This window comes from Ipomoea nil, unplaced genomic scaffold (genome assembly GCF_001879475.1).
Source record: "Ipomoea nil cultivar Tokyo-kokei standard unplaced genomic scaffold, Asagao_1.1 scaffold1574, whole genome shotgun sequence".
Classification (NCBI taxonomy): domain Eukaryota; kingdom Viridiplantae; phylum Streptophyta; class Magnoliopsida; order Solanales; family Convolvulaceae; genus Ipomoea; species Ipomoea nil.
Window position 1 is genome coordinate 168,790 of NW_017618002.1, and position 13,059 is coordinate 181,848.

The window sequence follows — 13,059 nt, forward strand, 5'->3', positions numbered from 1 at the left end:
ATAATGGGTGCTACAAAGGACAACATGCAAGGCATGGTACATATTTGACAAAAACAAAAAAAAAAAAAATTGGACTATTAGCATATGTTGTTTTAAAAATAGATACTAAAAAATGGGTGGTGATATTTTTGTAATTTTTAAATAATATATAGCATCTATTGTACTAAAACAATGGGTGCCAAAAGTGTAATTTTAAAAAGACAAGCACTTTTCGTGTCTGTTTTAAACAAAATAGTTGCTAAAATTGACTGCTTTTTTTTTTTTTTTTTTTTTTTTTTTTTTTTTTTTTTTTTTTTTTTTTTTTTTTAAATTCGAATACTCCTAAATAATAATCTGTAATAAATAAAACCCTAGCATACTTGTACAGCCCCTTCTCCACAAACTTCTTTAGCCGCTAGCCCACTTCTCCACAACCTTCTGCAACCGCTTCTCCACTAGCTTCGGTGACCTGAACGACGATTGAAGGTTACGACGGTCGGACTCCCCTCTCTTGTCGACGAAGGCATCGTGAGCAGCGATAATGATGAGCAACGGTGTTTTCCTTCCCCCGGCGCATCTCCCTCCCTTCGTCTGAGTATCGGTAGCGAGCATCGGCTATTAGAAGGGTCAGCAGCGACCTATGACTACGAGCAACGTCGGCGACAAGTTTCCCGGAACGTTTTCGCCAAATTTGTGTACTTTTTTCAAAAAATTTCATTCTTTTTTACATGCTTTGAGTGTGAGTGTTCAACCAGATGCTACTGCCTAAATAATATTATTTTTTGAATTTCAAATGTCATATTTCTACAATTGCTGATAATCCAGTAGTATTACTGGCTAGAGGAGTCCATGGGATGGCGAAAACAGTTTCATGGAGCAAAAGAGTTCCTGTAAGTGGTTGAGATATGACAGTGCTGATCTTCCCTGTGAATTGGGTGGTGGAACTGAGGGTCCTGTGCTTTGGACCAGTAGTTGGTGGGGGTATAATATATAAGGATTATTTTTGGTTGATAAAACTTACACATGAAGTTCAATCTTAGAAAATTATGCTCTCTCACTTCTCTTGCTTTGCACTCTTCCTTTAACAAGAGAACTTGTTTTTCAAACTAGCTGATTGTGCTCAACATCTTTTTTTTTTTTTTTTTTTTTTTTTTAGCATAATGCCCTTAAAATTTTTTCGTTCAGCCAATAGTTGAGCATTCTTTTCTTTTAGAGTGCTCTTGACTAGCTTGAAGTCCTTCATCAGTTTAAGAACCAAATTCATAGGATCTTCATCACAGCTTGACTTAGATTCACATTGGGTAGAAAAAGAGGATCGAGAGTTTACCTCTTCGTCTTTCTCCATTAGGCATAGATCTTCATCTGAGTCGTGCTGGCTGTAGAGGTAGATGAGTCCCTTCTCTTCGCCTGAGCTCTCGCTTTCTAAGCTCGAGCTGGAAGTGCACCGTTCAGGTATTGCCTTCTCGGCTGTCTCATCATTTACTAGTGTTTACTAAAATATCTAATCTAGGCTTAAATAGCTTTTCCCTCCCAAATACACTTGAATTTCAACGATGCATTGCATCCACGAGCCCTCCACGCTCGTGGATTGCACACTTAAACCATTCGGCGTTTCTCTTCATGATTGTGGATCCTGCTCGTTGGAACATTCTGTTTTCAATCCACAAGGACTCCACAATCGTGGAAGCATTATATTTTTTATCCACGATCGTGGATGCTTCTTCTTGAAAGGATCCGCTTGCTCTCTTCTTGGGATGCTCCGGTTCATGCCCATATGCCTTCCTTTAAGCTCAATTCCCTTCATAAACACCAAAGTGCAAGATATGGTAGAGCTTTGCAACACATTAGCACATTCAAGCACATTAGACCATAAATCAACCACAAAGGATTACAATTAGGCACTAGGTAACTACATAAAGACCCTTATAAATGAGTGCCTTTGGCACTTATCACAAGTTTTCACACTTTAACTCTTATTCGTCCTCAAGCAAGCTTTCAATCAAACGAAGAATAAATAAGTGTCAAAGATACTTCAAAGATAGCTTAATCAAACAAATGGTCAATCAAGAAGAATGTGCAAGAAAACGGAGGGGGTGAAATCCCTCATATCATCAAGCAAATGTGTTAACCATGTGCCATACTATGCAACTCAAGAAATATACTAAGGAAACAAAAACCCCTATCAATGGGATAAAATTAACCATAAAGGGAACACACTCTTCACACCAGTTTGCCAAGCATGCAACCAATTTGGGTTCATGAAGGAGTATTCTTTGGGTGAGTTGGAATGTGAAGTGTATGGTAAATGATAAGACGTGAAACGAAAGCGAAAACTCCCAAGTGTTGTTCTCTCGTGGATGACAACTTGGAGTGGTAATGTGCCGAGTTATCTAGGAAAGGTCCTAATGAGAAACTACTAATACGAAAATATACATGATAGCAAAGTGGGAACAACAAGGGAATACAACACTAAGCAAGAAAATTCACAAAATGAAACAAGAAGTCGGAGTGCGGGCTTTGCTCTTATGCATTAGTCTACGAAGACGGATTTGGAAGGTGTAACTTGCGGCCACTCTTGGAAGCCGTCTTGCAAATGCTAGGTCGATTCGTACCTAGCCTCTTAGACCAATAGAATTGGCTAAGGCATTTCATCGAACACGTCGCCTACGTCCTCTCCTGGGCCTTGCCCGCTCGGATCGAAGGACGAGGAATGTAGGCAACTAAGACTCCAAGGAGTGCTCATATTTCACTGCAAAAATATCCAAATTGAGAGATTCTTGAACTGGTGAAAAGATAATTCAAAGGGCTATAATCTTCATGAAGACCATAGAGCCATATACAGATGTCATGATAGTTAAAAGTGGCATGAAAGGCAACGATATCTCATTTTCCTCAATAATATGTTATAATATATTATGTATCACCTTGAAGGAAAATTATTAGGGAAGTGGATGACAATGAAAATTAGACAAAGTGATGACAAATTAAGGATGAGATATTATATTTTATATTCAAATTATTAGGGAGACAATTGCATTTTATACCCCAAATTTTATGTTATTTACAAGATTGAACCCTAAACTCCACCTATAAATAGTCCTATGCATTAGACAGTTTCGAGTGGTTTGGTTTTTAGAACCATCCTGTCCAATTCTTCTTTTATTAGAAGGTAATCTATTCGGATTTTGATATTTCAGGTTCGGTTGGTTTGTTATCAGATTTCGGTTATATTCAGATTTATTAAAAAAAAAAACCTAAAATACTTAGTGAACTATAAACTTAAGTTAAAAATTACATATTTACTAATTTACATGTTACAGCTTACAAAACTAAGATGAAATATAATACAAAATTACATTTTTGAAATGTAGATGTCCAAACTCCAAACTGACAAACTCCAAATTCAAATGTCCAAATTACGACTTACAAGTTTAGAAATTACAAGTTTACAATAAGTTAACAACTTCATCCCTTTCTGTGTAAATTTAAAACACAAGTTAAATAAACATATTATGGGAACTTGGAAGTTGAAACCACCATGACACCATCACAATTGTGCTAAGAAAGGAAAAAGGCTCAAACTATGTTTTCATATCAAGGTAAGATTGGGGGCAAATTGCTACTTAAGTTTTGGAATAGGATCCAAATTAAAACTCATGAGCAACATATCAACCCAGAACCCTTTGTTTCATACAAATGATGGAAACATCATCATAGCCATTGCTAACAACGAGAGGTAGTATTTATTAAAGCTGTAAAGTAGTAATTAGTAAAACAACTAATGAGTAAACAAAACGAGAATAAGGGGGCTGTATTCAATCATGACTTTTGTAGAGTTTTAAAAACTTTTAAAATGATAGATTTTAATAAACTTTGATTGACTTTCATAGAGTCGTTCAAAACTTTTTAAAACTTTATAAGACTCTATAAAAGTCTATATAAAAAACATTCATTGACTTTTATCAACTTTTTATTTTAAAAAGTCTACAAAAGTCATTGAAATTCTAAATTGAATACATCCTTACAAACTTTCAATGATTTTGATTCTTATCATTTGTATAATTTTCTTACAAAACATTTATAATATATCATAAAATTATCTTATTATATAGTTCTTCACCCACATCAACATTCTCAACATTATTATTACTTATCTCCATAGTATGTAGGTTGAGACTTATATGCTAATTACTTATATATATTAATATTAATAAAAATAAAAAAATTATTTCATTAGAAATTTATAACAATATTGAATAATAAAATTTATAATAAAAGAATTTATCAAATAAAATATTTAAAAATATAATTACAAGTTGCATAAAATAAAAATAAAATAAAAATTTAATATATATATATATATATATATATATATATATATATATATATATATATATATATATATACTTGATGTATTGCTAGAAATCACGCAAATACCTATTATTTGTAACAAGAGACTCCGAACAACAAGAAGGTGCTACTGTTTGCAACCTCAAATTGTTGTTGCGAATAGTAGTTCGCTATTCGTAGTAACTTGTTAAAAATAGGAAGAATATATATTACGAATATAAACATAAAAAGAATAAAAATCAAAACATATAAGTATTTATATGAATATTTTGAAACATATACTAAAATTTGATGATGAAAAATTTGCTTTGTTCATGTATTTAGGGAGAATTAGAGAAAGTTAGGGATAAAAAAATTCATTGAAAAAATAAAAATCAATATGAACAAACAATAATGAAGTAAAAATAATATTATTTCGAATTTTTAGAGGAAGATTGTAAAGTTTAGGAGAGAGAAAAAAATTGGTAGAGTTTTAGGTATGAGGAAAATATGGGATAATGAAGAAAAAATTAATTTTATTAAATTTAGATAGGTTTATAAAGTTTAAATAGGGAGAAAAATAGAGTTTAAATAGAGAGAAAAAATATTCAAAGTTGTTAGAAAGAAAATTTTGAAATCTTGGGGTTGATGGTTGGATTTCAACTATTTATATTTGAGAAGAAAAAGTCTCAAAAGTCTTAAAATTAAAAAGTCTACAAAAGTTCATAACTTTTTGAATACCACGTGACTTTTAAAGACTCTCTAAAAGTCTTAATCGAATACCACACGACTTTTAAAGATTCTTTAAAAATCTTGATTGAATACCGCCTGACTTTTAAATACTCTCTAAAAGTTTGAATTGAATACCTCCAAACTTTTAAAGTTCATAAAAGTCTTTAAAACTCTATGAAAGTCATGATTGAATACACCCCCCTAAGAGAGAGTGATATACCAGATCAGATGACTATAAGACCCCTGCACTTTGGATTCAATTAATCAAGGCAAAATGCTTAAAGCTTAATGATCTGATATTGATACAGTTATGCCTGATAGAAAAGAATCAAGAGCAGTAACAATTGAATTGATATTTAAGAATTTCGTAACATCTTCTTGTATCTCATAAATTTAAGTCTTGTATCTCATTGCTTGTTGGAGAGAAATTTAAAACTTATAGAAAAGTGGGTACAAACTTGAAAATATTAATTCCCATCACCCTCATCATACCCATATTCTCCAATATTACCTTCAATTTATTTGTAAGTAATATGCTAACTGTAAGTACATAATTTAAATATATTTTGAAGTATGATCGACAATATAAAATAAACACGGATCCTTGGTATAGTTTGCCTAAAATTAGCTTAATTAACTAACAAAACAATTATATCATAATTAATTCTCTACCTAGGGTTTCTAGGGCTTCTCGTCGACTACTTCGACTTTCTTCCGGTTGACTTCCGGCGTAGCTTAGGGTTCTGCTAGCAAAGAGATGGCAACGACATCAGCATCGACGTCTGCCGCATGGCTCACAGCCAAGTGGGCGGATCTTGTTCTTGAAGAGGAGGAGGCCGCCTTCGTGCCTACAGAAGAGGTCGACGACAGCGAGGGAGCGTCCATCGAAGCGGTGGAGGAATCATGGGGAGTTGTTGGCCGTTTCTTGACAAGGAAGCTTGTTAAGCTTGAGTTCATGAGTCAAGTAATGGCCTCTGTTTGGCAACCGGTCAGTGGTGTTGAGGCCACGGAGATACAACCAGGGCTGTTCCTCTTCGTTTTGCATCACATAACGGATGTAGAACGGGTTCTGAATGAGGGGCCATGGTCTTTCAACAATAGTACCTTGGTGTGCAAGCGGGTACCGGATGGAGTTATGCCCGTGAATGTTATTCTTGATTCGGTGGATATGTGGGTGCAGGTTCACGAGTTGCCAATGGGATATACGTCTGGGAAGATATTGGAGCAGATTGGAAATTTTCTCGGAGGGTTTGTCAAAAGGGATGATCAGTTTGTGCATGTGCCGTGGAGAGCTTTTTATCGAATTAGGGTTTCGTTACCAATTGACAAACCTTTGAAACACGTATGAAGTTTATCAAGCGAGACAAGACGAGTTGTTGGGTTTCGTTTCAGTATGAACGACTGCACACATATTGTTTCTTTTGCGGGATGCTAGGCCATGCTTACAAATTTTGCCGAGGTGCAAGGAACTCTGTGTTGCTCGTTGAGGAGTATCCTTTCGGCCTGGAGCTACGAGCAGGAAGTTCCCGCGGCCCCAGACCGATCGGGGGCAGTTGGTTGTTGCCAGCGAATCGGCAGGCGCCGGCTGTTTTACCGGCGGCAAGGATGGTCGAAGGAGGGCAGCGTCCTGCCATGGCGCAACGAGCATATGACGGTGGTGAGCCTGGATTTGTGGCGGTGGCTAAACAGCGTCGTGAGGGGGAGGATAGTAATGGGTATGGACAAGGTGATGATGATGTGATCATGGCTGAACTTTCAAAAAACTTGCAGCAGGCGGATTCTGGTTCCCAGGCCCGCCCGACCCAATGAGTACTATAAGTTGGAACTGCCATGGCTTGGGCAACCCATGGACAGTTCGCGAGATTTTGGACATGGTGTCCTGTAAGAAGCAAGACTTTGTGTACTTAATGGAAACTAAGGTTCGTCGGATGCATGCAAAACGCCTCCGTATTAAGCTTGGTTTTGAGGGTTTATTTTATGTTCATAATGCAGGGTTGAGTGGTGGCCTAGCATTGTTTTGGAAAAAGAATAATATTGCGCGACTTTTGAGTTATTCTAAAAATCATGTGGATGTGGAAGTTCGTATTCGTGATGATAGGGTGTGGCGTATGACATGCTTTTATGGTAATCCGAACCGAAATAGGAGAAGAGAAGCATGGGATCTGCTAGAAACTTTGAGTGGGAGATCTCCTCTGCCTTGGGTTGTGATAGGGGATTTCAACGATCTTCTTTATCAACATAAGAAGAGGGGGGTAACCCACACCCGGACAGTCTCCTTCGTGGTTTTGGGGAGGCGGTCGATAATTGTGGTCTAATACAGTTGGCTATGAGAGGTCATCAGTTCACCTGGGATAAGAGCAAGGGCACTAGTAATTGGATTGAGGAGAGACTAGACAAGGTATTGGAAACGGCATCTTGGGGAGATGTGAATAGGTGCGTTGAAAATTTACAGACTCACACATCAGACCACTCTGCACTCTTCCTGAGTATTAACGCATCATGTATACGAGGGAATAGGGGGCCGAGAGGCTTAAAGTTCGAGATGACCTGGCTTCTGGATGAAGGATGTAGGGGTGTGGTTGAGACTGCCTGACAGGATGGGAGGACTGAGGGGTTGCTGAATTGTCAGCAGCAATGTGGAGACAGTCTGATGCAATGGGGCGGGGATCATTTTCTGAAATTTGGGGACCGCATTAAACAATTACGTAAGAAGCAGGAAGAAATTAGACACAGACGGGATCCGGAAGCGGTTGCCGAATTTCACAGTTTGGAAAATCAATTGTCCCAACTGGAAACCCAGGAGGATATATTCTGGAGGCAGAGAGCAAAACAGCACTGGCTCCGTGGGGCTGATACCAACTCGAAATTCTATCACAGGTATGCTTCTGTTCGTAGGAAAAAGAATCTTATTGACAGATTAAAGAACTATGATGGGGTGTGGGTGGAAGGGGAGAATATGAGCTCTGTTATTTTGGAATATTTTAATGATATTTCCGCCTCTAGTAATTCTGTATGCAATGATCCTTTATTTGATAACTTCGCCCCTGGGATATCTCTCGAGCAAAATACTGCTCTATTGCGACCTTTTGATATTAATGAGGTGAAAACAACTTTTCTATGTTTCCTGATAAGGCCCCGGGGCCGGATGGTATGAATCCGGGCTTTTATCAGCATTTTTGGGATGTGGTTGGAGGGGATGTATCTACTTTTATTGTGAATGCTCTGAACTCGTGCACTTTCCCAGAAAGTTTAAATGAAACGAATATTGTGCTAATCCCTAAGAAGTGTGTGCATGAGACGGCTGCAGACATGCGACCGATTGCATTAAGTAATGTGTTATACAGGATCATGGCCAGAATGATGCCAAATAGAATGAAACCGCTAATGGGAGACTTAATCTCGGAGTCCCAGAGTGCTTTTATCCAAGGAAGGTTAATCACAGATAATATTTTGGTGGCATCTGAGGTGGGCCATTATTTAAATAGAAAGCAATGTGGCTTGGTGGGATGTGGAGCTTTAAAGTTGGATATGGCAAAAGCCTATGATAAGATGGAGTGGCCGTTCTTGAAGAAAATGATGGAGGCGTTGGGATTTGATGAAAAATGGATTAAGCTGATTATGTTGTGTGTAACTACTGTGACATACAATGTTATGGTAAATGGTGTGACTAGTGGTCAAATAATCCCTACCCGCGGGCTCCGGCAAGGAGATCCCCTGTCTCCTTATTTATTCATTATTTGTGCGGAAGGCTTGTCTATGTTACTACAGAAGGCCCAGATGGCAGGCACAATACATGATTGCAGAGTGGCTAGGGGAGCCCCCCAATCTCACATCTTTTCTTTGCAGATGATAGCCTTTTATTTTTTAAGGTGAATATTCAGGAAGCCAGTGTGGTTAAATAATGTTTGGTGAGATATGAAAAGTTGTCTGGCCAAATGGTGAATTATCATAAATCTAATATCTGCTTCAGCAAAAATACCACAGAGGAGGACAGGGAGGTAATGGCGAATTGTTTGGGGTGGTCCAAGCTCCTAATTTTAGGAAGTATCTTGGCTTGCCGTCTTTTATTGGAAGAAATAAAACAGCTATTTTTTCGAACAAATTGCACTGTTGGTCCTGTGACTATTAGGGTACTGATAATTTGAGTACGTGACTTTCAAAACTCCCAATTTAAACCTTTAACTATGCAATTATTAGCACATTTGGTCATCCCGGCCAAATTGCCGGTCAATTTTGGCCGGAAAAACATTTAATGTTTCGAATTAATTTGCGATGAGGGTAAAAACGTCATTGCTAGTGAATTTATTTGGGGGGAAAACACCTTCCGGTCAGTTAGTCAACAAGACCACTTGCATATTGGGGGGAAAGCAACGATTTGGGGGAAAATCCAGAGAACTTAACCTCATCTTCGACTACTGGAAGCTCGAACGAAAGTAACGAATCCGTGTAGAGCGACTGGACATCATCTTCGACTAGTCATCTTCTGGAGCATCGATTGTGTCAAGTGGTCTGGAGCATCGATTGTGGACATCATCTTCTGGGTTTGGAGAGTGCGAAATTCATCATCTGCGACTGGAATGGCTCTACAACTAAGTAAGAAAACTTTTGTTCGGAGTTTAAATTTGAAGAAATTGATAGTGTATGAGCATATTTATTGTTTGGGTTGACTATTTTGTGTGTGTGGAGTAGAATGACAGTTACTGCATATCTAGGGTTTTGTCATAGGCTTTATATATGCATAGAATATATTATGTACTGTTGTTTTGTTCTGCGGGGACCATTTATGGGCAAGTATTTTTAACATTTTGTCTTATTGTGTTGTGTTGTGTGGGCACCACCACTATATTTATACTTTTGTCAAGATGCCATGTGCATAAACTGGGATTAGGAACCATTTCTGTATACCTTTATTGCTTTGTGGTCTGTGGGGTCCAGTATGTTGACTACTGCATGTGTAATTGGTTTCTTTACAGGGGATGGAGTTGGACCTTTTTATGTTTTCCTTTTCCATAATGGAATAATAAATAGGGTAGGTGAGGTTAAATATATGGGTGGTGATGTAGAAGTGTATGACAGAATGGAAGCTAGGGAAATTTGTTTACAAGTGTTGAAGGATATGATTGAAAATTTAGGGTATTGTGAAGTAGGAGCACTAATATATTGCCTTTCGAATGATGGTTTGAAGTCTGACATGGATGTAATATGTATATTGAATGAGGAGAACCCAGGCAATATGTTGGAGTTTTGGGTTGAAACAATGGATGAGGTGGACTTGATTGATGCTAATATGGAAGTACTGGAGACAGAAAGTGATTGGGAAAATGCAATTGAGGTAGAGTGTTTGAAGGTAGATGAGCAGGTTGCAGAACAACAGAGGGCTATAAACTTAGCAAAAGAAGCTAGAACTGTGGATGATGCTTGTCTGGAAAGTAGCAAAAAAAAAATGATGACAAAGGATGAGGTGGAAATTAAGTTTTCAGATGAGGAGTCAATTGTTGATTCTGATAGTGATGTTGAGGGTAAGTGGCCTATATTTAGAGCTGCAACAGACATGAAAGACCCCCAGTTTAGCTTAGGAATGACTTTTGCATCTAAACAATAGTTTAGAGAAGTTGTGCAAAATTATGCTTTCAATAATGGCAAAGAGATTAAAACTCTGAAAAATGACAAGCTGTGCAACCACTTTGAATGCATTCAATGTTGAATTAAGTAAACTTAGGGGCTTAGATGAAGATGCATACCAATGGCTTGGTGATAAGAGTCCAACAGAGTGGTCTAGATCTCACTTCTCTACAAAGTCTCACTGTGACACGTTGGTAAATAACATCTGTGAGTCATGGAATGGATCTATAAGGGATGCAAGGGACAAACCAATTATAGAATGTCTTGAAATTCTTAGGAAAATGTTGATGGGTAAATTCTTTGAGAAAAAACAAAAAGCAGCAGAGTGGAAATCTTTGATATGTCCTGCAATTGTGAGAAAACTGACGAAAATTGAGAAGGATGCAGCAAAATACCTGGCAACACAATGTGATTTCTTCAAGTTTGAAGTTGGCCATTTATATGGGGATCAACAAGAGGTTGATTTGAAGGTGAAAAAATGTTCTTGTAGGGTTTGGGACCTAACTGGCATTCCATGCAAACATGCCATTTGTGCTATATGGAAAAAGTATGGAAAGGGTGCAGTTACTGACTTTGTCCATCCCCGCTACTCCAAAGAGATATACTTGAAGGTATATGCTGGTTGTATCAACCCTATGACAAGTCCAGATGAGTGGCCACAATGTGACAGAACCCCACCATTGCCTCCTTTGTATACTGCCAAGGTATATATGCATTGCCTAGTCATTAATGATTGACCTATCTATGAACTTTTATTTGACTAAATTGCTATGCAGGTTGGGAGGCCAAAAAAGCTAAGGGCAAGGTCAGCTGGTGAATTGACAATAGATGGAAAGTATGTGTCCAGACAACACATTCAATTACATTGTGGACTGTGCAGGCAAACTGGCCACAATGCAAGGAAATGTCCAACAAATCCAAATAAAAAGGTTTACTTTGTGGCCTCCCATAACATATACAACTACATTTTTTTTTTTGTTGTATTAAGCCTAAGTTTACTTTTCATGTTTCTTTGTTTTGTCCTAGTTGAAGCAAAAAAAAAAAGGGTAATTTATACTACCAGACAAATCCCCATCCACTTGCCTTCAGGGCACAACCAGCCTCATGAGGAACATGGAGACCAGCAGCAGCAGGAGCAAGATGACCATGATGACCTACCAGCAGCAGCACAAAAACAACATGACCAGGAGGAAATCCAATCCAAGGACAGTAAGGGCAAAAGGAAAGTGAGGCCATCCAATAGGAAAAAACCCTATTATACCAGGAGCAAGACCACCTTCAAGTCCAAGTTCTTTGGAAATAAGGGTGAACCAATTAACCTTGAGTGATTGCAAACTAGGTGCTTGTTAGGTTGGCTTATGACTGTGTTTTGAAAACCTGATGGATAAGTTAAGGTCTGAATGTTTTTTGTTATATTGTGTAAAACAGTCCAGTTAGTATCTTTTTGGTTGCATTAGATGTTTTGTATCAAACTACTAAAAGTACACTGGTTTTTGTGAATGGTAATGCAACAGGTATCTTTCATGCTTTTGTCCAAGTTCCATTACTATATACTGTGTACAAACTGACCAATTCATTCATTACCAACACCAAACCTGGAAATCATACATTACCAAAATATAAATATCCAATACATTCATTACCAAAACCAAGCCTGGAATTCATACATTACCAAAACATATATATCCAAAACCAAGCCTAATTTATTCATTACCAAAACCAACCATAATTCATACATTACCAGCAAGGTTACCATAATGCATACATTACCAAAACATACCAAACTACACACATGACACAAAACCATAACTTGGAAATTTCATTACCAAACCCTACAACCAACTACTGCTACAAATATTACAATCAAGACTACTAAAACCTTGTTCATGGACTTCAAACCTTGTTCACTTCTCAGTTTCAAATTTAATTTTCGTATCTCTTCATCTTGTCGGTTGATGCGTTTTAGCAATCCTGTAATTATTCGCTTTGAACGATAGCACATTGGAGTATCATACCAATCAATAAAATCACATCCCACCTTCCTCTGCAATAATACAAAAATTGCAAAAAAAAAAGGTTTTAAACTAATTTCTAAAACAGAAAATATCTACGAATTTGATGTTCATAAATTAGGGTTTGAAACTAATTTCAACAAAAAAAAAAAATACCTACGAAATTGATGTTTTCGTAGGTATTTCATAAAAAAAAAAAGAACTAAAATTAACTTACATCACCACCCATGCATTGCCAAAATCTACGACCTGGGTTCTCAGCTGTCCAAGAAGTGCGTATTTTCAGTTGCTCACCACATCTACAATGGACAATTGGAAACCTTTCTCCAAATTCATAAAACTCGTTGGCATGATTAGAAGAAGAAGATGAATACGAATTAGCCAT

General features: G+C 37.4%; 2 protein-coding genes and 1 long non-coding RNA gene across 3 annotated transcripts; 2 read left to right on the top strand and 1 right to left on the bottom strand.

The window, feature by feature from the left end:
- Positions 1–530: 530 nt before the first annotated feature.
- LOC109190195 lies at positions 531–10,389 on the top strand. Its single transcript, XR_002055669.1, has 4 exons — positions 531–774; positions 4,800–4,805; positions 8,930–8,933; positions 10,377–10,389. It is a non-coding gene; the product is annotated as an uncharacterized LOC109190195 (long non-coding RNA).
- A 314-nt stretch (positions 10,390–10,703) lies between these two features.
- Positions 10,704–11,990, top strand: LOC109190180. Its single transcript, XM_019340631.1, has 3 exons — positions 10,704–11,366; positions 11,439–11,497; positions 11,726–11,990. The coding sequence occupies exons 1-3, from the start codon at positions 10,704–10,706 to the stop codon at positions 11,988–11,990; spliced, it is 987 nt and encodes a 328-aa protein (XP_019196176.1).
- A 193-nt stretch (positions 11,991–12,183) lies between these two features.
- On the bottom strand, positions 12,184–13,059 carry LOC109190181. Its single transcript, XM_019340632.1, has 3 exons — positions 12,892–13,059; positions 12,562–12,706; positions 12,184–12,257 (listed from the first exon to the last, which is right to left on the bottom strand). The coding sequence occupies exons 1-3, from the start codon at positions 13,057–13,059 to the stop codon at positions 12,184–12,186; spliced, it is 387 nt and encodes a 128-aa protein (XP_019196177.1).

What these genes read in the sequence shown, in the direction of transcription:
- LOC109190181 (XM_019340632.1), bottom strand. Translation starts at nt 13,059, where the DNA reads ATGGCTAATTCGTATTCATCTTCTTCTTCTAATCATGCCAACGAGTTT. An exon ending in GGCAATGCATGGGTGGTGAT is followed by an intron (nt 12,707 to 12,891) that starts GTAAGTTAATTT and finishes GTATTATTGCAG; the next exon opens with AGGAAGGTGGGATGTGATTT. An exon ending in GAAACTGAGAAGTGAACAAG is followed by an intron (nt 12,258 to 12,561) that starts GTTTGAAGTCCA and finishes TATGATTTCCAG; the next exon opens with GTTTGGTGTTGGTAATGAAT.
- LOC109190180 (XM_019340631.1), top strand. Translation starts at nt 10,704, where the DNA reads ATGACAAGCTGTGCAACCACTTTGAATGCATTCAATGTTGAATTAAGT. An exon ending in CTCCTTTGTATACTGCCAAG is followed by an intron (nt 11,367 to 11,438) that starts GTATATATGCAT and finishes ATTGCTATGCAG; the next exon opens with GTTGGGAGGCCAAAAAAGCT. An exon ending in GAATTGACAATAGATGGAAA is followed by an intron (nt 11,498 to 11,725) that starts GTATGTGTCCAG and finishes TTATACTACCAG; the next exon opens with ACAAATCCCCATCCACTTGC.